Source organism: Mytilus californianus, unplaced genomic scaffold, assembly GCF_021869535.1.
Source record: "Mytilus californianus isolate M0D057914Y unplaced genomic scaffold, xbMytCali1.0.p SCAF_47, whole genome shotgun sequence".
In the NCBI taxonomy this organism is placed as follows: Eukaryota; Metazoa; Mollusca; class Bivalvia; order Mytilida; family Mytilidae; genus Mytilus; species Mytilus californianus.
In genome coordinates, this window is record NW_026262698.1 from 108480 (window position 1) to 135203 (window position 26724).

The 26724-nt window shown below is 33.4% G+C and overlaps 1 protein-coding gene across 1 annotated transcript; it reads left to right on the top strand.

The window, feature by feature from the left end:
* The first annotated feature begins 417 nt into the window (after nt 1–417).
* LOC127700027 (inter-alpha-trypsin inhibitor heavy chain H3-like) lies at nt 418–26147 on the top strand. The gene is made up of 13 exons (XM_052203466.1): nt 418–582; nt 853–1016; nt 2265–2375; nt 2610–2842; nt 4502–4665; nt 8459–8747; nt 13364–14043; nt 14495–14573; nt 16825–17055; nt 19770–19814; nt 23655–23771; nt 24646–24954; nt 25803–26147. Exons 1-13 carry the CDS (start codon nt 499–501, stop codon nt 26021–26023), a joined length of 2727 nt encoding a protein of 908 aa, XP_052059426.1. The 5' UTR covers nt 418–498; the 3' UTR covers nt 26024–26147.
* The last annotated feature ends 577 nt before the right edge of the window (nt 26148–26724 follow it).

The following is a 26724-nucleotide window of genomic DNA, read 5'->3' on the forward strand; positions in this document are numbered from 1 at the left end:
GGAATGAACAGACTCTTATGGCTTTTAAAAATAAAATAAAAATACATGGTCACCAAACAAACTGAAAACTATTGTGTCGAACGTGTAAGCAGCTACCTCATGTCATGAAAAAATCAGAAAATTAGAAAATAAACCTGGCCGAATAAGAGATATTTTAGCGAAAGTGTGAATGTTTTTAAATGTATCTGATAACTTTGAATTAAAACTAAATAATCAATTCCTAGCGAAATATCTACATGGTCTTTTAGACAGCGCTATTCTAATTAATGACATAAACACCTGTTTACATCATTATTATTTTATGTTACATTAATTAGCAACGTCACATACTAATTTTACATTTTTAATATTTTGGGGAATTCTTTTACATATTAAATTCATTACACATTACATAATGTTAAATCCGGGATCGTCTTCTGTTTTTAAAAACAAAATCATGTTATAAAACTAACACTGTTAGAATAAGTTGATAATTTGATAATGCATTGAAATATCAATATGTTTGTGACTAACGGTTTCAGAATATACTTCAACCTATTTTACATGCTGTTTACGCTCGTTGATGAACATGAAGTTTCACAGGTTAGTTTATGCTTCCTTTTAAGTATTGAGGATATATATATATATATACGTCGCTCCTGATATATATTCGTATTTTCAGTCTTCCTCGAAATTTATTTGCCTCTTTAGTCGTTCCGGATATGCATTTTGCCACCGAATAATAACCATTTATTTATTTATATCAACCACTTTTTCTCATACACAAATTTCATATTTTTGTTTTCAGAAACACAATTCAGACTTAAATTGGTAAATAAAAGATGTAAACTCTCATCTCAATTTCTTTTCCAGATATCGAAACCAGAGATAAAGTCGATGCACATTTCATCAGATATCTACTTCAGATTTGCTACAACAGTAGTGGAGACTAAAATTCTCAACGTAAACCAAGAAGCATCAGAAATAATGTTTGATATGACTCTACCAGATTCAGCTTTTATAACAGGCTTTACAATGTAAGACTATAATGATTTACTGTAATTATTGATTACTTTAGATCGGAATGTCATTGAAGTATTGTTACTTTAATATCAATTTAGCCCTTATGAAAAGTAAACAGATTATACATTTATGCACCTAATTCTTTTTTCTATATACAAAATAAAATGCAATCAACCTTTTTATATGAAATACATATTATTTTTACTGTCCATCTGAGATTATTAGTGTAGTAAAAATAAATGAAACCAACACTTTAAAAATGTCATGCGTCCGAAGCGCTTTTCTGGATTTGCATTCATCAGGAATGCTCAAAAACCAAATATTTGAAAGCCAAAGATGTATAAGAACCGAAACATTTGGGAGAGGTACATTGGCAAAAAGGAAGAAAATAATAGCCAAATCATCTAAAGTCAACTTTGCTTGAGGGAGTTGAAACCTTGGTTTCTTAATAATTTATAAATTTATAAACACACAATTAAAAAATGTTTGTTATGAACCATGTCAGTACCAAATTACGGACTACTAAGCTGATAATACCTTGGGGACTGATAGTCCACCAGCAGTGGTATTGACCTCAAATTATTTTTAAATGTGTATCGTTAATATTTCGAGCAGTTCTTCTGGTCGATCCAAATGATCAGCAATTGACAAGTTTAATTCAACCACAAAACAATACAAAAAACTTTAGCTCGATAAAAATTGAAAGTTGTAATTTCTTACATTAAACAGTTTGTCATGAATACGTTGAAATATTGAAACAGAAGATTTGATTTGCATATTGATATCTTGAAATGATGATTCATCTGACGATGAGGCTATGGCAACAATGGATCCTTATGCAATGGCCATCTTCATTTGGTTGATATTGTTGGAATAGCTGTGTCGAAGACGACCATAAATACATCCCACTAAACTAATCAACACATTTCTGCTTTCCTTGTTGATAAAATCAACGATTGTTACTCATCACAAGATTTCAAATCGGCATGGAATGATGGGGGTCACAAATACAAAAAAAATGTTCACCCTTTCTACGCAACTGAGTTGAACCTTTGCGGGCTTAACTTTGTTCAAACTTAAGTGTTCAAGTAGTGTTTTTTTCAATAAGTATATATATGTATACAAAGTGACTTCTTTGCTTGCAAAAAATGTTAAACAAATGGTATATACTTTAATATTTTAATAAATTGTAATTCAAACCGTTGTGCTTGTAATCTTAATTGTATATTTTGAAAACTAAAAAAAGTCCATCTGTATCGTAGGGAAATAGGTGGCAAACGATATGCCGGTAATGTCAAAGAGAAGGAGAAAGCAAAAAGGCAGTTTGAAGAGGCGAAAAGTCGTGGAGAAAGTGCTGGTCATATTGCTGCGTCGTAAGTAAAAAGCAATAAAATGTCATATGGTAATATCTTTAACAAAATAATTATTAAGTAACCAGAATAGTAAAACAAGCAAATTGATGAAATTAATTTGCATTTATCATGTGTATGTTCCTTTGTTCATTAAAATAAATTAATCTCAAATTATTGATGAACAGAAATACTAAGACGTTACTTAAAAACCTGCATTCTGTTAAATAAATTCAATGATATGTAATCTTTCAACAGCCCAAGAACTTCGAACAAGTTTAACATACTTGTTAATGTTGAGAAGAATGCATTAGTGGTATTCAAACTGAAATATCAAGAATTGCTGAGACGGAGCCTCGGATCATATCATCACGTGATTTATGTAGATCCTGGTCAAATAGTGGAAGACTTTGAAATAAAAGTGTTCATTAGTGAGTCCAGAGAAATCATAGATCTAACAATGCCACCATTGGAAGGGAAAACAAAAATTGGTAAGACTGTTTGTATTTATGAAACAAAAAATCGGAAGACATCAGTCTAATGGCTTTTAAAATTATATATGACTCATGCAGCGACTTCAAACATAAAAAAAGAAAAAGACACATATTTTGTGGAGCGCTTTCCAGTATATATCCTAAATAGATGCTTTGATGACCTACAGTTAAACGTTTTGTCAGCCAAACGATTAGTGTCACTTATGCCAATTACACGTTACAACTATTTTTACGAGATTTCACAAATTTCATCTCGAGGCATGGACTACTGTGGAAATCTGAGAAGCATCAATACTGAAAATGAAAAGTCCTAGTGGTAGTTATAAAAAAGGAAAATAACTAGTCCGGTTTTCAAAAATAACTTAATCCAGTATATCAATAATTTCGAAAGCAAACATAAATTTGAAACATTGACAGCATAAATGTCAGAGAAAATATAGAAAATGTATGTAAGTGATTTAAATCAGGAGTCCATAATGATTAATTCATCGTTATCACTTGTGTCGTTTTAAAACCAATGTCAAAGAATAATGGCAGTAAGATAGACAGGAGTGAAATAACGGATCGGACAATTAGTGCTTGAATCCTAAATTCGCTTTAAAAAGTTTTTATTTTATTTTCCTGTTTCCATGTTATAGGAATCCTTTGCGGGGATTACCTACAAATCAAGGATAGTATTAGGTAGTTCTCCTATCCGTCAGTATTCTGTGCATCTAGACATTGAATATAAATATAAGACGTTGTATGATTGCCAATGAGACAACTCTCCACCGGAGACCAAATGACATAGTCCTTTACATATATAGGCCATCTTACGACATTCAACAAGGAGCAAAACCCATACCTTATAGTCAGCTATGAAAGGCCCCGAAATGACAAATGTAAAACAATTTAAACGAGACAACTAAAGGCCTGATTTATGTACAAAAAATGAACGAAAAACAAATATGATATACAGCAACAAACGACAATTACTGACGTACAGGCTCCTGATTTGGGACAAGCGAATACAGAAAGTGGCGGGGTTAAATTTGTTTGTTGGCGCCAAACCCTCCCCCAAACCTACGACAGTGGTGTAACAGTACAACATAAGAACAAACTATAAAAATCAGTTGAATATGGATTAACTCATCAGATCGATACAAAGTAGAAAAACATCTAACAAAACACAGACAGGGTTTATATACATCCCTACAACAAGAAAAACACTAAGTACAGATCTGAGAGAACTCGCAGTTACTGACAGCTAGTTCAAAGCCAATAAAAAGTGATACAAATGTAAACATAAAATGGATTTAGTGTAAAGACGTCATGATCAGTCAAACATGACCTAGTGCAATGCCAATATACAGGTATCGACAGATTGTAGAGCTATGAATGTGCATATGTATTTATAAGTAATATTTAATTTGATTTTCATTTTATTTATTAAAAAATAAATATTTATACAAATAAAAACAATATTCAAAGATCTAATTATAGTGTTGAATTGGTAACCTTTTAGAATAAGTTTATTCAAAGGATCGATAAGTTTAGCTGGATCGTACATGTATCTAAATTTCCAACAAGATTTATCAAACGACTATCTAATTCATTAAAGTCTATTTATATATAAAAACGATTTAATCTAAGTATTAAAAATCGTTCCTTTTTTAGATGTTGGTAAATCTGCTAATATCAAACATATTTCACCAAAGAGAATAGACATAACATACGCCCCGAGTGTTCAGGACCAGAAAGCAATGTCACAAGAAGGTATATCTGGACAGTTTAAAGTGAAGTATGATGTTACCAGGGACAAAGATGCTGGAGATATATTGGTATATTTTGTATTGTATTAGAATTAATTTTTCATTAAATTTATTGCGCAATGTACTGAAAATATCAGTGTTTAAGCAGTATCTCGTTAGGTTTTTATGTATTAACGGACTTTGTTGCAGACATGCATATTTTAATTTTGCATTGTTTGATTTCTTTTCAGTTTTGATTCGCAGAATTCAGTGCTTGTATATCAAGAATTATAACATCAAAAACAGTACTTTATCAACATTTAATTTATACACAACAAAACATAGCATTTATATTTATTAAAGTTAAATTAAAACTAAAATACATACTACATGATATACACGAAATAAAATAAACATCATTTTGACGTTTAGCCGTCTCGGTTGTTGTCACAGTTATTGAATGACAAGCCTGGGAATTATATCAATTAGAAGACCTGAGTTCATGCTTGAACTTCTGAATAAGGATAGTACACTAACTTTAAGTACATACTTGAACTGACTGCTGGACTTGTTCTTGTTTATGGCTACAAGCATGTAGATCAAAAACGTCAGTGATAGAAGTCCATGCATGGACTGACGTCAGGAATGACTTAGAACAAGGATATGTTGGTAGTTAGTCTCCGGAAACTTCTAGCATGTGTCTGGTCTATTTAAATGTTAACCATGACTACTGCTATAAGTCCCATTAACTGTGACAAGCAACTTAAACATCAATAACTCTGCATCAAATTTGGGTAAACTGAGTTAATAATAACGAAAATATGCCAAATGCAGTTGATGACTGGTTATTAAAGGAGACAACTGAACCCCAAATGAAGATAGTTATATATTTAACGAATATGTGTAAACAAATTAATACATCTCAATATGTGAAATACTATATGAATGAACGTAATATCAGATGTGAATAGATAAATGGCAATTAAAACATTTAATATTCACGTTTATCAGTATGTAATTTCAGGCGTGCTGGAAAACATAGTAAAATTTACAAATGATGAGCACAAGTGTTCTGATTAACTACCGTTTATCTCAGCGGGACGTGAGAAGAAATGTTACGATCTTTATGAATGTTCTACTTGACCTTAACATGACTTTCTGAAACTTGTCGATGAACTTTTAATAATACAGTTCTCAGCATCAGTTATACTATAATGTTCTATTATCTACATAATCAATCAGTTAGTGCAAATATCAAGAAAATCGGTAACTGTCATACTGAATAACTTGATCTCAACTGTTTAATCATCGTCTCATTCAGTGAAAATATTACGTCATTGAAAGAGGTAATTAACAGTTTATATATGTTTAGCCATTACATTTACACGTAACCAAAGTAGACACAATGAGGACAATGATACCTCAATATTTATCTTATCTTTGCATAATATGGGGAATATTATTGGAATTATCAGACTATATACATGTACGAGATTTATTATTCCCCAACACTCCAACGCATTAACAATAATTAATCAAGATGCAAGCATATGCGAATTAATATGCCTAGGTACAATATGTAAGCACTAAATCTTCACTCGACTAATGCTTGTTAAGCTTGTTTTATCGTCGACAAAGATGTTCTAATATATCGAGTATAACATTGTGAACTCCAACGTCCGAGTGTCTGAATAAGTTGATCTTCAATTTTTGAACCAGCTGTGGTACTAGCTCCAATGCGAAAGCTATGACCATTATACAAGTCTGAAGTGTATCCAAGTACAGAAAGTATATTTTTAAGAGAAGAAATGAATTAGTTAAAGCTTTTCTATTCTCCATCACAAAGAAATCGTTTTGTTTGTTACTCTCCTTAAATTTTCTATTACGAAACTCACGTAACGTTCCAGAGATAAGACTAAGAAAATCGAAGCTCCCGGCGCAAATAAATGAATATCAACACCTTCACGAAATGGGTCTGTTTTTGAAGCTTTCAAATAAAAGGTTACTTTATCATTATGAAGACGGATATCTTTGATACATACATTGCATTCTGAATCAAAAGAATGTAATACTGTAAATTCAATACATTGAAGAAATCCCAAATATGCCGTGACACACGCTGCTTCCAGAAAAAAATGTCTTTAGACAGCGTGTAATAGCCTTTCCTCAAAAACTGTAATATGACATTCTAGGTTTTGTTGATATTTTCTCATTCTTCTTTATTTCTCTATTTGAGGCATCGAGTCGATAAATATCGGAGGCTTCCAAAACTCTAAATATTTATATCGTATTCAACATGTATACATTTTAATTGTAGAACATTTCAAATGCAAGTTTTTGAAACAATGCTTAGCGAAGTGAATTAATGATTTCCAATTAACGGAGGCATGTCTGAATTTCTCCAAATCACCCCAGTCATTCGTAAAAGATGGTATAGGCAGAATACCAACACTCGTACTGTGTACGTGTTCTGGATGCTATTGAAGTTTGTTTTAAGTAAACAACTTACATTATTAGTCATTCCACATTACGGGTGAGAAGTGCGGACAAGTTGTGGCTTGTGCATCTGCTTCCGGAGCTTCTTTCCGGAACTTCTGAAAATCAAATCGAGAAAGTGCATCGCCAATCAAATTTTTTTAACACCCGGGATATGCTTACTTGAAAATATAAAATTAAATTGTAGTATAACTGGAATATTGTAATTGTTCTTGGCTATCCAACAAATTGCGACTGACAAATTGTCATATATTTTAGGTGACAATCGTGAGCCAAAACAAAGAAGCACATAATAGTAATGTACATTTCTCCATTTGATACAATATAAATGATGCAGCTTCCTATTGATTACTAATTGACTTAATGCATCGGCAATGTCCGCCTTATCTAATATTGAAAATCGTCCGAATTCTTTAATTGCGTTGATTATAACATCTATTTTAACGTATGACAGCGAATATTGATATTTATCGATTAAATCGTTAATACTTGAATGATCTTGACTTTCATGTGGAGACGACAAATCAACTATTAGCCTCTTTTTCACCGAACATTTGCCTTTTCACGATACCTATTGGGCTCGCACGATACCCATCAAAAGGGAGATCTTAAAATGGTCCCGTGAGATAACCTTAATCAACCTCTTGTTTAATTATGCTATAACTATCAACGCTGTCTGGATTTCGGAAAGCTGATTGTAGATTTTTACATTCAACTGTTGGTAATTCTGTTTTCGACACCATGGTATCAAAACCGTTTTGTATACCGTCGAATTAATATTTTACAAAATGCCTATCTGGATGTTTCGTTAATTCTTTCTCAAGGTTATTTGCGTTGATTTGAGATAATGGAAAATCTTCATTCACTACGAGTCACCTAGCTATTTTGACTTTCAGCTTATCAGCAGTTTTGTTTTGATTACTGGTATCTTTGTTATTGCTAACACATGTCTTAAAGCCATGACCTCTACTTTTATACTTCTAAATACTAGGTATATGTCAGTAAAAAAGCTTGAATAACATTTTCGTTACATTTACCTATTTTATACCTATATTTCGCCAATTATTGACGTATAGGTACATCGTTTGGAAAAGTGAAAAAGAATACTTTAGTGTTCATTGCACACCATTAGAACGGCTGATTGGTGTTTATTGAAAGAAAATAAATCAGAAATCAGTCGAATCGCAAAGATTAATAATGATAATGAACCAATTTATCTGTTTGTATACTTCGATCAACGTTTACTTTGTTCAAACATTTCGAACATTGAAGTATAATTGTTGTCTAAAAATGAAAAACAAACAAAATGTCATCTACTTAGGGCTTTATTACCAGAATTTAAACATGGATTCGTATAAAGTATTAAGTTATATTGTGTCTTTTATAGGTAGTGAATGGATATTTTGTTCATATGTTTGCTCCAAAAGACTTGAAATCTCTACCTAAAGATGTAATGTTTGTATTGGACAAAAGTGGGAGTATGACAGGTAGAAAAATAAAGCAACTGAAAGAAGCAATGAAGCTAATCATGCAGGATATGAACACAAAAGACAGATTCAATATTTTGTTTTTCGACCACAGTTTTGATTGGTTAAACAAAACCAAAATGCTAGAAGGAACAAAGGTTAATTTTGGGAAAGCAGAGAGATTCATAGAAAACAATATGGCAAGGGGAAGTAAGTAATGTAGTTTTTAATTCTGAAAAAGTTGAAAAGACAAATAAGTTTTTTGTCCTGTTTTATTCCTTCTTCTTGGTCTATATAAATTAATGAAATAACAGCTCCAAATACTGCAACTTATCCATATTTGCTAAGAAATTTCAAAAGAAAAACGTCAAATCCTGTTCCTAACTTCTAGCAGAACCCTACATCATTGGTTAATTTTATACTCAGTTGATGGTTTAACAACTATTTTTCTTAAAATGTCCTGTACCAAGTCAGGAATATGGCAGTTGTTATCAAATAGTCCGTTTCTATGTATGTTGGCCGTTGTTTTTGTTGCACTTCAGTGTTTCTGTTGTTCCGTTATTTTCCTCTTATAGTTGCGTGTTTCCCTCGGTTTTAGTTTGTAACCCGGATTTGTTTTCGCTTAATCGATTTATGACTAATGTACAGCGGTATACTACTGTTGCCTTTATTGAACTTCTAAAAATAAATTACGTCCAAAATCAATCCATAAGTTAAGGAATTTTATTGAATACTGCTGTATTTTTTTTCAGTGATCTGCTATACACCAATGTTTGATCAAAGACACAATTTTGGTGGTTCAAAATATGTAGTTTAGTATTGATCAATTTCTTCAACTTTAAAAACTTTGATTCAAATGCATTTATGCAGCTTTTTTTTATAATAATGCATTAGGCTACCTTGTTGGTCTAATACACAAAATATCCAAAAGCTATATAAAGTTAAAAATCAAATGATTTCAAAACATTTCTTAATTTTTTATTTTTTTTAGGGGGGGTGGGGTCAAAGTGTAAAAAGGCTAATTTCCATCCTTTTATACCATATAACCCTATAACTGTGCATCGTTTTCCAAAAGAGGGACGAAAGATACAAGAGGGACAGTCAAACTCATAGATCGAAAACAAACTGACAACGCCATGGCCAAAAATAAAAAGACAAACAGACAAATAATAGTACAGATGACACAACATATAAAACTAAAGACTAAGCAACAGGAACCCCACCAAAAACTGGGGGTGATCTCAGGTGCTCCGGAAGGGTAAGCAGATCCTGCTCCACATGTGGCACCCGTCATGCCAAACGTTTTCTAAAGTTTGGAATTGTTATTTATAAAATTGAGGATAGAAACGGGGAATGCGTCAAAGAGACAACAACCCGATCAAAGAGCAGAAAACAGCCCAAGTCATCCAATGGGTCTTTAACACAGCGAGAAAATCCCGCACCCGGAAGCGGGCTTCAACTGGCCCCTAAACAATAATGTATACTACTTCAGCAAAAATCGACGTCACACTTAACTTCGAAACATACAAATGAACCAAAATTTAAAAAAAAACATACAAGACTAACAAAGACCAGAGGTTCCTGACTTTGGACAGGCGCAAAAATGCAGCGGGATTAAACATGTGTTGTTAGATCTCAACCCTCCCCCGGCCCACCCTATACCCCTAGCCAATGTGGAATAAACAAACACACAGCAATACGCACAGTAAAATTCAGTTTAAAAGAAGTCCGAGTCCAATGTAAGAATAAGTAGCAGAAGAAACTAACCCTAGCCAATGTGGAATAAACAAACACACAGCAATACGCACAGTAAAATTCAGTTTAAAAGAAGTCCGAGTCCAATGTAAGAATAAGTAGCAGAAAAAACTAAGCAAAATGACAATAATCAACATTTATTATACAAAAGTCATGCATTTTGTTAGCATGAAAAGACTAGAATAGCATAAAATTGGCTTAAAGGACGTAAACGGGCACACAGTTATTTTTTTAGTATACAAATGATGATCATTTCCGTAAATTTATGCCATACTGTTAAGTGATAACACTATTAATTCATCTCCTTCTCTTCTCTGCCTTCAAAAATCATAACCCCTTCAAGTATGCCTTCAACTACAATGCAAAATTTCCTTGCATATAAGAACATAAAGGAGCTCATAGATTGAACGCAAATATTCCATCTATATACCTTAAATGTATTCCTTTTACGTGAAAATATAACAATTCTAGGTTTCTATATTACATAGCATATGGAAAACTAGAACACATGTTTATGTACTATCTGAGATGTCGAATAGCAACAAAAAGTGTGTTTAGGAGACATGTGTAAAAAATATTTCTTAGATAAATAAAAAGAGAGTTGGAATATACAGTTCTTGGACAACATAAACAACACGATCTGTTGTGAGATTTTTACAGTCATAAAAAGAAGTTCCATGTCTCTACAGTATACAATATATATAGCTATTTACCCATCTATACCGAGAGAAAAAATATTAAGCATATGACAAGATACAACACAATCTGATACCATAAGTAAATCCTTTAAATGATGGAATTTAAATGAGAGTGGTATAAAAAGACATTGAACAATTTTCCGGTTAGGGACAGACATATTGATATGTGACGTCGTGGAACTAGCTATTGAGTACTCAATATTTCCTTTTTATTTTCAAACGAAATTAAAGACAACTACTCTCGCAATTTATCGCAAAGTAATTATTTCCTTAAGCCTACATGTTTCGTCAATAATTATGGCGTCTTTAGGACAATTAATAATATAACATTTAATACTGGAGTACCAAACAGTTCAAAGTGAAGTATGATGTATCGTTGGAAGTGATGTAAAATGACAATCTTGACGACGTTTTGTTAAATTTAAACTGTGAACGTTGGGATTAAATAACAAAAGTTATTTATAGAAGAGTTTGTGTACATCTAAGCTTTTAGACGAAATATACTTCCATAAAGTGTTTCAACGCATGCTTGTAGACGTAAATCTACTGATACAGAAATAGTTTTTGTTATTGACATCTGTACAGTTGCATGACATATCGATATACATTTGAGTAACAGCTTTAAACAGAGTGATTGTGTTTACAACATTCACGCACTGACAATTTTCTTATTAATTTTTTTAAAAGCAAAATTTCGATTTCTAATGTTCATCGTGGGGCCTGTCAACACTGGTGTTGTGTGTTCGAACCTTGCATATGGTAATCGACTCCAATATTCAATGACTTGGATTACCAGTTTTTCTGCCAATGGTAGTAGGTGTTGTGTGTTCGAACCTTGCATATGGTAATCGACTCCAATATTCAATGACTAGGATTACCAGTTTTTCTGCCAATGGTAGTAGGTATTGTGTGTTCGAACCTTGCATATGGTAATCGACTCCAATATTCAATGACTAGGATTACCAGTTTTTCTGCCAATGGTAGTAGGTATTGTGTGTTCGAACCTTGCATATGGTAATCGACTCCAATATTCAATGACTAGGATTACCAGTTTTTCTGCCAATGGTAGTAGGTATTGTGTGTTCGAACTATGCATATGGTAATCGACTCCAATATTCAATGACTAGGATTACCAGTTTTTCTGCCAATGGTAGTAGGTTCTCGCTATGCACTCCGGCTTTCTCCACCAATCAAAACTGACAGCCACAAATAAGCAAAGAGTGCGTATAGTAGCGTTTTACACTGTCTATCAATCGAAAGAGTATCTATGCCACCCTAAGACAAATCTGATGTTGAATCAATAGAATCCTTATTTATTTTATTCACTGGGACATCTTAAAAAAATTCAATCACACTATTATTGCATTCTGTGCAATATGAGGTAGTTATAACATTATATCACATTATAAGGGTATCGGGGCCTCGGTGTTCGAGTCGTCTAATAGTTTATCTACCGTATAACTAGGTCGTCAAGACTGAGGTTGTGAGCTCGAGCCCCGCCTGTAACAGGTGCGCTCGACTCCAATCTAAACTGACTAGGATTGTCCGTTTTCCTGCAGTAGGACGTTTTTTTCTCTGCGGGCACTCCGGCCTATTCCATAAATGGCCGCCAAAATATAGCCAACAGCACTAAAAGCGGCGTTAAACACCAACAATCGATCGATCAATCAAGCTAAATGTATAATCAGATGATATTGCATATAGGAACTATAGACGCAGTAATATATATTTGGATAGATGTAAAATAATTTACAGTAGTACAAGACATCTAAAAGGCAAAAAAGGAAGGACATTCTTAAGCTTAGAAAAATGTATTTTGAGTTTTTTTTTGTATCCATTATTGTCTCTTAATCTAACATTTTGTTTTATTTGTGTCCTTAAATGCTGATGTCTAACATAGTCTATAAAAATGTTTTCAACAGCAATATGCAAGGCTAAACAAGATTTTGGTGATAGGGATATGTTTAGAAATGCGGAAAATCTTTAAAAGGTATCTTTGGCTCTTTTGAATTCAAATTTAAAAGGCTTTATCAACGGGCGTACTTACTACAGTGTACCACAAAATTAATTCCATAAAAATGGTCATACCCGTGAGGAGGAGGATGATACATAAAAAAAACTAGACCAGCCTGGAAGATCTTTTCTTTCTTATAAAAAAGAAGATGTTGTATGATTGCCAATGAGACAACTCTCCATAAGAGACGAAATGACACAGAAATTGACAACTATAGGTCACCGTATGGCCTTCAACAATGAGCAAAGCCCATACTGCATGGTCAGCTATAAAAGGCCATTAGATTGTTGTCTATAACGCTATATAGATATAAAAACAAGAAAAAGCTTATTGTATTCTTTTGTAATTTTATTTTGTAGGTACAAACATTAACACTGCAGTAATAGACGGAATAAAATTACTAACGAAATACCTGGATACGCAAAGGTCTACTATTTTAATGTTTTTGACAGATGGACTTCCAACTACAGGAGAAACAAGAACTGATACAATTTTAAAAAATGTAAGAAATTCCAATGAGGCTAAACTTCCTATCTTTAGCTTAGGCTTCGGAAATAATGTGAATTTCAATTTTCTTAAACAGATGTCTTTACAAAATAATGGGTTCGCACGACGAATATATCAAGATTCGGATGCTGCTTTGCAGATTAAGGGATTATATTCCGAAATTTCATCGGTTCTTTTAAAAAATGTCACGTTTGATTATTTAGGTGACATTGACATGAATACATTAACCCAGAACCACTATCCATCTTATTTTGCCGGTTCCGAATTGATAGTTGCAGGTCAGATGAGATCTAAAGGTTCTTACATTGTACCCCGCGTCAAAGGTTGGAACGATGCATACATAGATTTACCATGGAAACCGAGACCAATTCCTGACCTCAAGGCAATAACCACTGATACTGATTTAGCAATGATAACGGAAAAAATGTGGGCCTATCTAACAATAAAACAATTGATTCGAGATATCGATGGTGATATTACAAGTACAAAGAAGGATGAAATAAAAGCTAAAATCATATCCTTGGCAATACAGGTATGTTACTTAATTTCTTATTTTGTTTAATATTCTCAAAAGTTGGCATAACAACGACACATGTTTTGCTATAGGGATATATTTGTTTTCATTCCAAAAAAAAATTATATCAGGGTATACAAGCACAAACCGAACAAAGTACGTTTCTTCCAAAAAATTTACACAACAATGTGGTTTATACAATACTTCATCATTTTTGTCTAATCTGAAAAGTATCGTATTTCAAAACATTTCGACCAAACGACATTAAAATGGTTTGCTTCTACTTTGTTCAAAACACGAAAGAATTATACTAAATTCTTTAACGCCTTTTCACAATAACTTCATTGTTTTCAAATAAATCATCATAAATTATATTGTTTTAATGTATATAATTGTTCAGTGCATACATCGGTTTTTCGTTTTAATATAAGAGTACTGACCACAAATGACACACAATATGCATTTTCAGTACCAGTTCGTCACACCTTTTACATCTATGGTAGTTACCGCACCTCAGCTCCGTCGATCGAGACAGTTTAGCACACACAGTAAGTACATACTAAATTAATATCATACTACTTGGTGGTTTTTAACGACCTTGACTGGCTGGTAAGCCCTCGCATGGTTGGCTCGGTGCCCGAAGGCGTTTGATGAGCATTTAAATATTTTGTTGTTGTCAAGCTGGATAAAGGCGGCCATTTTGGTTTTACGTAGATAGATTTTGGTTTGTTTACTTTTGTTGTTTGGTTTGAAGTATTACGGTCTTCACAACGGCTGTTTTCTAGCCAAGTTGATCATCTGGAAGCCCGCCAACCACAATGATGAAGTACTGGTCACTGAGTCTAAGACTAAGTAATAATGATGACAGGAAGCATTATCAGGACCAATGTCGTGAGACAGTGAAATTGCGGTCTCGTAATCCAACGCACGGATACAGGTCCTCGGACATCAGACGGCATAACACTCCCCCATCCATAATAGGTGTATGCTGACGCGGACGTTTACATCAAGACGAAATGCAGGCTGTACGCATTGAATTGGTTACTGTCATCAAAAAAAGTAGTTCGTCGTTGAGCCATCCATCAGTAGTCCAATATCGTTGTTTGCGGGTAAAGTGGATCTGACCGAGCACGTCCGTTCAGCTGTAATGACTGAGACATTACTGTTGATTTTTGCCTCGCCTTGACGGAGTCAAAAAGCGAGACATAGGTATGCTGTTTCCGGCGTTGGCGACGGCGGCGACGGCGGCGATGGCGTCAACAATGTATTAGTTTGTGATTAGGTCTAGTTCATGGTGATCCACTAGTGGTAGATCAATGATATTTGGTATGCAGTTGTATTAGCATTGGCACATCTCATTACCATGGAGATTATTTGGCCCCGCCCCCTCAGTCGAGGTGTATTAACTTTGAAACTTTTCATAGTTTACATGTATTAGTTTGTGATTAGGTCAATTTATGGAGAACCACTAGTGGTAGGTCAATGATATTTGGTATGCAGTTGTATTAGCATTAGCACATCTCATTACCATGGAGAATATTTGGCCCCGCCCCCTCAGTCAAGGTCTATTGACTTTGAAACTTTTCATAGTTTACATGTATTAGTTTGTGATTAGGTCAATAAATGGGGAACCACTAGTGGTAGGTAAATGATATTTGGTATGCAGTTGTATAAGCATTAGCATATCTCATTTATTTGGCTCTGCCCCCTAAGTCATGGTCTATAGACTTTGAAAATTTTGCTAAGTTAACATGTAGTTTGTGATTAGGTCAGTTCAAGGGGAACCATTAGTGGTAGGCCAATGTTAATTGGTGTTCAGTTGTATAAGCATTAGCACATCTCATTTCCATGGAGAATATTTGGCCCCGCCCCCTCAGTCATGGTCTATTGACTTTGAAACTTTTGCTTAGTTTACATGTGTTAGTTTGTGATAGGTCAGTTTAAGATGAACCACTAATGTTAAGTCAATGATATTTGGTAATGAAATGTATTGGCATTTGCAAATATCGTTTCCATGGAGATTATATAGCCCCACCCCTGATCATGATTCATTGACTTTGAAACTTTTACATAGTTCACAAGTTAATGTTTGTGTTTAGGTTTGTTTAAAGGGAACAACTTATAATAAGTCAGTGGTATTTGGTATGCAGTTGTATTAGCATTGGCACATCTCATTCCATGGAGATTGTTTAGCCATGTACCTTCAGTCATGGTTTATCGACTTTGAATATTTGCATAACTTACATGATAAAGTATTGCTATTTTAATTTCAACATTTGCATTATCAAAATTACAAAAAGGCGAGACATATCTCTGTGATAACAGTTTATTAATATCATAGCAAATAACATTCAAAAAATAAATTAAGTAATAAACCCCCCTCACCCTCTCACCCTCCCACCCCCTCCCCCCAAAAAAAAGACAAGACAAAAAACAAAACAAAACAAAAATATAAAAAGACCTATCCAAAAAGCATCTGAATATAAGACTAAATCTTATCTCGTTGATGTCAAAGGAAAGATTCGTCTATTTCCTCGAGGAACCTTTATTCATGGCATTTTCTTAAATGTAGATACTTATCAGTGTTTTATAGCTTCATTTGAAAAAATAAAGTAAAATTGATGTTTATGAACTAACAATACTGTAGTTTCAATTCGGCTTTTAAGACTTACCCTTCGCTCATTGTCTAAAATGTAACAACACAGGTGTACTGACAAGAAAAAAGAAAGAAACAAAACAGCTAAATAGTTATTACATTTAGTCATTCTTAAAACATGTACTAAGTTGTATATTTTACAGTCAATAATCATGGTGGTTTAGGTTCGAGACTTAAAGGAAGTATAGTTGGTAGTGGACTTAGTGGAAGTCTTGGAGGTGGATTTAGTGGAGGTATACGAGGTGGACTTAGTGGAGGTTCTGGATCTGGACTTGGTGGAGGTATTGGAGGTGGACTAGGTGGAGTTTTTGCAGCTGGTCTTAGTGGAGGTATTGGAGGTGGACTTAGTGGAGGTGGAGGCGGACAAACGAGATGTAATATTTCTTATCATTACTAAGTGTTAATAATTTTAAAATTGTTATTAAAGATTGCTTTTGAAAACCGAATTTATAGGGGTCTTTTGCATTAAAACATTAGAGTTTCATGTTTTAAATTCTATTCATATATTTCATTGCGTATAACAGATTTCTTACCCGTTCTCAGAAAATCTTACTAGATGCCGTGTTACATGGCGGAATCGAAACCAACTTCTTTTTACAATTATCTTTTTTCATACTAGAAAAATTTATCCTAGCTTTTTATGTGATCAATTCTTATAAACTGTTTTTTGATATTGTTAACTCGTGAAGTCAATATCGAAAATTAATGAAACCTGGTGAAATGTTGTTTACAAGTGCTTTGTTGTAAAATTGTGCATTATGGATATAAAAAAAAATTACGATTCTTATGCATTCAAATACATAGATAAATGTTTTAAAAAGACCATTAGATCAAGAATAAAATTGCTGGTGAGGGTGTGTATATGTAATTTGCAAAAATAAAATGTCCAGTTCGTACATGTTTAAAGAACGAAGACAGAAACCCAGATCCAGGATTTTAATTTAGTGACAGTTGGCGTTCTACATGCTTTGTAAACATTTTTGATTTTACAGAAAACTATACTTATGTTAATTTACCAAAATATAGACATAAGTGGCGAATTTTCTGCAGACATTGTCATAGTGATTCAATTCAGTCAGGAACCTGATGTTCAGTGGTTGTCGTTTGTTGATGTGGTTCATAAGTGTTTCTCGTTTCTCGTTTTTTATATAAATTAGACCGTTGGTTTTCCTGTTTGAATGGTTTTACACTAGTCATTTTTGGGGCCCTTTATAGCTTGCTGTTCGGTGTGAGCCAGACGATACAAAGTGACAATCAAAATGCATAAGTCGAAGAGAAACCGGCAACACCATGTAAAAAAAAAAACAAAAAACGACAAATAAACAGAAAAACCATAGTATACAATTCACTACATAGAACACTAAAGACTGAGTACAACGAATCAAACTTGAAACGAGGTTGAACTCAGGTGCTCAGTCTGACGTCTTACAATTTACATATATACAATTACAACACATCTGAAAATAATTCTGAAAACATAACCTGACGAGGTTTCTTGCCTGGGTAAAAATATTTTTTGTAAGTATCTGTAATAATAAATATTGAGATGTTACCCTAAAAATGTGTTTCAAAAGCATGCAATTATATAAAATGAACAGTCGTCATCAGATAACAGACCAAACCGGCGTAAAATGTTTCACGTAATGCAACCGTTATCTGATAACTTTTTCATTATAAAAATCAGAGGGGAAAAATCCTTCATATCATGAGATTTTAAAAACCTATTATATCCATGTTACAATGATTTCTATTTGAGGAAAAATATAGTGATAATCGACCTTAAATAAAAGACAAAACTCTTAGCAGTCTTACTTAAAAAAAAACAAGTAGAATTACTTGAAATACTAAGAATTTTATACCCCAGGGATGGATTACCTTAGCTGTATTTGTCGAATAAAGGCAACAGTAGTATACCGCTGTTCGAAACTCATAAATCGATAGAGATAAAAACAAATCCGGGTTACAAACTAAAACTGAGGGAAACGCATCAAATATAAGAGAAGAACAACGACACAACAAAAACACAACATTAAAATGTAACACACACAGAAACGAACTATAATGTAACAATGGCCATTTTCCTGACTTGGTACAGGACATTTTAAGAAAAAAATGGTGGGTTGAACCTGGTTTTGTGGCATGCCAAACCTCCCGCTTTTATGGCAACGTCAAACACAACACCAAAACGACAACATCACATGACAGGACCACAATAAAAATAAACGGGAGAACATATAGGAATTTTGAGTCCTCAATGTTCTCCAACTTAGTACTTTTTTTGGCCTTTTAAACTTTTTCATTCGAGCGTCACTGATTAGTCTTTTGTAGACAAAATGTGAGTTTGGCGTACAATATTTCAATCCTGGTATCTATGATGAGTTTATTGAATCCAAACATCTAGCATTCGAACACAATGACTAGGTAGGATGCATTTTAAAGACAGATCGTTTTACTTAGATTAATTCAAAACTTTTATGAAGTAGAAACGATTAAAGGCTCTGCATATTGTGAAAACACCTGTCTATTATTGAAGATTGTATGTTACCCCTATATGTCTTTTTGCGAATTTTGTCGTTGGGTTTTTGTCTCATTGCGGTACGTTTTGTGTTGTATGGTATCGGTAACGTTATTTTTAACACCGGGTCGATAACTCTGCAAGTTTACTGTTAGTCACAAAGGGTATCTGCAGAACCAAGAATCCGTACGACCTTCAACATTTCAACATGATGCCCCGAAATTACAATTTAAATATAAATCAATTAAAACGAGAAAACTAATGGCCTGATGTATGCACAAAACAATAAACGAAAAACAAATATGATATACAGCAACAAACGACAACCACCTGGCTGGGTAATACATGCCTGAATGTACAATTGAATACAAAAAGAGAAAAAAAAATCACTTTTAGAACTTTGACCAGTCTTCATTTATTAAATCCAAACAAGAGAGTATCATCTGAAAAATCTGATTTTGTCAAAATTCTTTAAGTCACCTAACATAACACTAAAATTGCAAAACGCTCAATTCTGAAGTTGACTGTCAAACCTTAGGGCCTAAACAATTGTTTCTACGTGTATCTTTTCAGATATGTCAGTAAAGACGATACCAATCTTCGATCCATTTTTTCAAGGTATGGAAATTTTTTTTTAATTCAAAGTACTTGTTTATGTGTGTCATGTAACAAACCTTTTGTTAATTCAAGTCTATGCAGCATATCAATAAAATAAATGAATCAGTCATATTTACGAAGGGTAAAGTCTCTGTTCGAAACAGTCAAATTCTCTGTAACTTTTATATAAAGAATTGCTATAGTTTTCCACCAACATTTAAAATATAAAGACATGTGTTCCTGCTTTTTATACCAGTGCAAGGGTAAATAAAAGTCAATTGCACATTCACTGCTATGTCTATGGGCAAAAAACATTACCATCGGCCTAATGTAAAAAAGTCTTCCAAATCTAGATCGCCCTCTGGGAGCCTTGATGACCTTCTTTCACGCTAGGGTTACATAAACATTAGAACTATTCTTTTTTCATTGTCTGTTAATTTTCTAAAATGTTTGAGAGATTATGCACTTGATAAGGGATGCATCAATACATTTTCTCCAATATACAGACTGCTCATTACAATTAGTGATGAAGCTATTTTCCGTCTTTTTAAACCAGTAAGATCAAAAACTTTACTTGATGAAAAGAGGAAATTCCTTCCAGTTCAGTTTTCAAATAAAGCAATTGATGCAATCAACAACAGCAACGTTCTTCATCACAAGGAGGTAACATCTAATATTCCACTTAATTTTCAAAATCAGTCTGTTCCTATTGTATCCTACAGTTACACAAAAACCATTGCACCTAAAGTATTTAATTATAAGCAAGCATTGCAGGACCTTGAGTTAGCAGAATACCTAATAAAGCCTCTGAAATGTGACTGTTCCCACTCGCCTTATATTTACAGCCCCTCTGGCCATGTTATTACTGGTGATCTAAACATAATTCAACATGAACATCTCCGAAAGGTAATATATCTTAGTCCTCAGTTTAGAGAGCCCAAACACATCAATTGGAACCATAACTTCTGAATAATTATGGATCCACTGAGGACTACTCCAGATCATGGTCTAAACGAGAAGAAGTTGATCTGGACACTTTGACAGAATGGGTCAAAACAATCAGATCTCTGATAAAACGTCGAATTTATAAGTTGTAAAACTGTGTGAATGATCGACCAAAGTCCGTTTTCAGAGACAAAGAAGCTGTGAAATGTTTATCATCTCTCCACGATAAATATGTTGCTGTTCCTGCAGACAAAGCTTCAAATAACATTGCCTTTGTATGTAAATCGTACTACTACGAGTGTCTTGTAAAATAATTAAGAATAAATGAGCACTTAGGAAGTCCCACATAAAAAAACATATCATTTGACAAGGATGATATTTTGGCGAATCATAAGTCCTTCATGGCGCCAATGAAAATTACTTTGAACAGCAAATCTGAGGACTTTCCTTGTTTGTATTCGATACCTACGCTTCACAAAATTCCGTTCAAACAACGGTACATTGCCGGATCATCTACATGTTCTACAAAGGAATTGTCCATTAAATTGACATAAATTCTGTCCGCAGTGAAAGAGGGTCTTCAGAAATACTGTGAAACTGTTTACTCGCTTAGTGGTATTAACCATATGTGGATTCTAAAAACTCGAAAGAACTTCTGGATAATTATAAATCTCCATCTTTCTCTGAAATTATTTCTATCAAAACTTTAGATTTTTCAACCATGTATACCACCATTCCTCATGTGAAATTGAAAAATCATCTAAAGAAGTAATCCACAATGCTTTTCAATATAAAAATGGTAGCATACGCTATAGTTTCTTATTGACAACATATTTGTTGAATTTGTAGGCATTCCTATGGGAACGAACTGTGCGCCGCTTTTTGCCGACCTTTTCTTATTTTCATATGAGTAGGAGTTCCTTCAGACACTTGTCAAAAACAAGAAGATCAAAGAAGCCAGATCATTTAACTTCACATTCAGATATATTAATGATGTTCTTTCCATTAACAATCCAAACTTTTCTGATTGGGTTCCATTAATATATCCTCCAGAACTAGAAATTAAAGAAACAACAGACACGGCTTCCTCTGCCTCATTTTTAAACTTATACCTTGAATTTGACATAAGCGGTCATATCAGTACCAGAATCTATGACAAACGAGCGACTTTAATTTTGAAATTATCAATTTCCCCCACCTTAGTAGCAATATACCAACTTCACCTGCATATTGGATATACATTTCCCCACTCATTCGGTACTCAAAAGGTCAGTCCAGAATAGCGCTTCGGACGCATGGAATGTATGGCGTGTTGTTTTCATTTTTTTTTCTTGCAGCTGCTACCCAGACTTTATAAAACGTCCCCAGTGTCAGAGCAGAAAGTTTTTATCAAATTATGAAGGAAAAACACTTATGTCAGAGGGGATACTATCTACAATGAAAGGAACAACATATGTATGTGTATTCAAATTTGAATTGAATTTCTATGTATCACCAATAACCAACGGAACAACGTCTTGCATTCAAGACTGTATACAAGTAATTTGACTCGCTACTGATTACACTAGTATACAACGAAGGACAAGTGGTCACTGCCTATATTGTGGTTTATTGAAACCATTTTTATCTTCACCTTCAACAACAAAATATGACTGGATTTTATCCAAGTCGTGAAAATTGTTTGATGTTAGAGGAACTTTGCTGTGACACTACCTACTACCATCGACAATGTTTCTCCGTAAGGAGTCCTTTGACAGTTTAAGACCCAGTCTATCATTTATAGATAGGTTTGATTCATTGTGTCAAATATTTCATGCAGGTTCAGATCGAGAACAAATTAACAATTAAACAATAGGTAGGTTCTTCTAGACAGGAATCAACTGGGATGAATGGCTTATCATGTTGACTGCCACTGGATAATGAGGGTATGTTGGATAGTGACAACACTTGTTGCCTTGCAAATGTCAACACAAGGGAGTCGAAGCAAATATTCTTTAACACGCAGAGAGCATGACACTGTCTCTACATTGAGGTATCAGAGTTAACATCCCAATTCCGATTAGGACGTGGCTGCGTGTTTATGCATACCATAGAGCCACACGAACGTAACATTTAAGCAAGAGTTTTACTGCCGGAATGAGATATGTCATGGAGACAATATTTCTATACACCGATCAACACATGGGGTCCAGTAATAACATTGTAGGAGATGTAAAGGTAGTAATTACATGAAATGTGGTCCTATTGAAAAATGTTTGGTAACGAGGATATTCGAAGGATCAAATCTTTGTTAAGCGGGACAGATAACAGCAAGATTTGTCAAAAAATCCTTGCTTTTTGTATTCAAAATTATTTTTCATTTTAACCAATATATATTGACTTAAGTATTTAATTCTTTTTATCTAAACCATAAAATGTAAATATAATTGAAAAATTAAATTTCATTTGGAGCTTTATGCAAAAATGTTTACTAGTATTTCATAACTGGGACGTTTAAGCGTTTTAGTAGTAACCCACGAGGTTAACTCTGAAATATTTAAGGGGTACTATCGCTACCGAAAAATAATCAAGAAGATATGACAGAATATGTTAGGCCAAGATGCTTTTACAAACAACTAATTCAGCACATCAATTATATACGCCAGTCGAATAAATGGTGCACGCTGCCTTCAACAATGAACAATAACATACCGTATATATATAGATATAAAAGGGAACGAAATGACAAATGGGAACCCATTCAAACCAAAAAAACAACGGCTTGATTTTAAAAAATAAACGAAAAAACAAATATGACATACATCAACTTACGACCAGCACTAAAGGCCATTTTTCTGACGAAAGCCTCTTTGTTGTGATATCCTATCTCATTTAAGTTATAAGCCTTTGATATATCTTTGATGTTTTATCCTGTAGTTTTAAACGACGGATTTCCAAATTTCTTCTTACACCTGAAAGGATCAACAGTACCTCTCTGTATGCATTTGAATCCAAACGACACAGGGAGATATCAGTTCTTATACAGTCCAAGAAGTAAGATATTTAAATTTTTGAAAAATCTATACAATTTAATAGTTAACACTATATGATGGGAAACCACTACAGCCTGAATCTGATTATGTAAAAAACCAAATATAGTTGAAAACTAAAAACGAAAAATAACATGATATTACATGAAATAGAAACAATTGTACAGCTTTATAGTAAAGAATATATTTTATTTAATTATTTGATTACGTAAACGTCATCAATGTATACGATGATCATGACACGTCAGCAACGTTCCAAGTCGGTTGATGTTCACACGTTATTTTTAGTTTGATATACATATAATCAAATACAATACATATCTAATTCCAATAAATTACTGCCAGCTTTATATTTTTGCCTGCATAAAAGTTATAAAAAAAAACACATTTGACAAATGAATCTGGTTTGATACAGCAAACATCCTTTGAAAAGTAAGATGTCAAATGTGTGTTTTGTTTAATTTGAACATGCTATTATATCGATTAAAGACCAGTCTTTTCTAACTAGATGGAGTTATAGCTTTTACATGTCAATAGTAGACTAAGGAATTTTCTGTGCTTATTGAATCTACAAGATATCAGCTGTAATACCTGTTTTGACGACGTCATTCTTTCAAAGTTTATAAGAGTTCACAAGCAACGTATACAATTACACTAATGACAGAAAGAAGACAAGAAAAACAGCAACAAGGGAACAGGGACAAAAGATTGAGAATTTCAAACTTCCAGTACAAATATGAGAATAGACGAGAAGATTGTATAAACACATTTTCCATTTATGTAAAACTTTACACGTAATACAATGTTAAAAAATTAACATGGTGAAAGACTTTTAATATAAATTAAAATCTTTAAAATTATTCAACTTCCTATTTCAGAGCCACGAAAATCAATTCATGTAATATTTGGTAAAACTACAATTCGGAGAATAGAAAAAGATTACATAAAATCTGTGGAGTTAAGGGAAGAAACAGAAAATCAATATCTGGATTCAAACTTATTGAGAGTATCGAATGCCACTTGGAATGCGACAAGAGTATGGAGGGACATCAATTACAGAAGAACAACAAGATTTCCGTTAATAAATCTAACTGTAACAGTCTCCCCCTCTGAAGTACGATTATCTGGTTTAGAACTTCATCTTTATATACAACAAAGCAACATCGCTAACGCTACTGGACCACTACGTAAGTATTGTTTTTATTCCCAAATTACCAGTATGATTACTCATTAATGCCTTGGTTCAATTCTACAAATAAAAGTATTTGACAGATGATAAGTATCTTTTAAATGGCCAAATATTTTCGTTTTTACGGAAAATTCAAAAAAGTTTTTGTTTTTGTGCTATATGTTTGATACATTTCTTTTTAGAATGTTTGACAGTTTGTCTTATACCATAGACGTAAAGAAAGTTATAAATGTATCTATATATATATTTTGTATAACCTCAAAGACCAATAATGAGCAAGCAGGAATGAATAAATTCTCCAGGTGGAATATCAGGTTCATCTCCCTATAAATAATGAAATTTGATATATACGATAGCAATGAGTCGGAAAGAAACAATAGAGGGGTATTGTTACAAAAGTAAACCATTCAAAAACTAAAAAAATCACCCAAAACTATAAATTCAAAACAGGCTTTACATTTTAAGTGGGTTTGCAAATATTTTAGAAAACTTGAAGGCACTATGTTAAAACTGTAGGAGGAGTTAATAACACAAGAACAAGCCATATTTCATTTTCCATGTTCATTTTAACTCTGCTGAATGAAATTCCTCAAATATTTTGTGTGTGTGTGTGTGTTCTACATTAAACCTTTAGTAGTATTGCATTGGGTGTTAAGAATGATATTTGAGGTTTGGATGACTAAACTAATAATACTGATAAGGTGGTCGTCTATAGATTGATTTATATTACTTAATGCTTATTGTCCAACGTGTTGTATAATATAGCTACTACGTCATAATTTTGGCTGCATATATCCAATTTTGGCAAACATTTTGTTTAATTTGTTATTATTTTTTTATTCATAGGTTGGTTCATTGGAATGGAAATTGAAACCTTTTCTAAAACTGAAATAGTTGTCCGACCTAATGTTGGAAAACAGTTTATTATCAGACAGTTTAAACTGTTGAAGTCAATGCCTATGATGTCACATGTAACAGAATCATGTTGGTACATAAAGAATCCCCAAAAGGAAATTCCTCTTTTCAAGCGCTTATTTCAGCAAAAGGATGTAGATACATGGGTTTAATTGTTTTAAAATCAATAATCTTTTTAAAAGGTCAACCACATTTGATAGAGGATTAAAACAATTACAAACATTGGATACAAATCGATTCAATAAAGTTAACTCTGAAATAAACAGTATTTATAAAGCAATTCTCTTTATTTACACTTGGGACAGTTTCAAAGAAAAGTAATTACGATATTGTTCAACTGTATACACGTATATACTATGGTATCCGGTTCCAACCATTTTGCGTTTAATTTAAGGATACCAGACTTATGATTCATTCGCCAGACGCGCGTTTCGTCTACACAAGACTCATCAGCGGCGCTCGAAAGTCTAAAAACAATGGTTAAAAGTCCAAATAAAATATTATAAATAAAGGTTGATGAGCAATGAAAAACAATCTACACACAGTTAATGATCTATTAAAACAGTCCACTGAGGTGCCCTCCAAGCGAAAAGAGACACAATCATGCGAAATTATTAAACTCATGCTTGTATCTTCCATCAAGCTGCTATACATAAACTGATGACAAGTAGCCACGACCTGAATACACACTCATAGAAACATGCTATAAGTGGCAGTTAAGCAATATTCTAATAAGGTGGGACTCTTGAGACAACAAAAAAATCGGCAAGTTTCGAAATAACAGTAATAGAACATAACTCTTTTGAGGTGATTTGAAGTGAAAATAACACTGCAGTTGTTTTCCATTCATTTG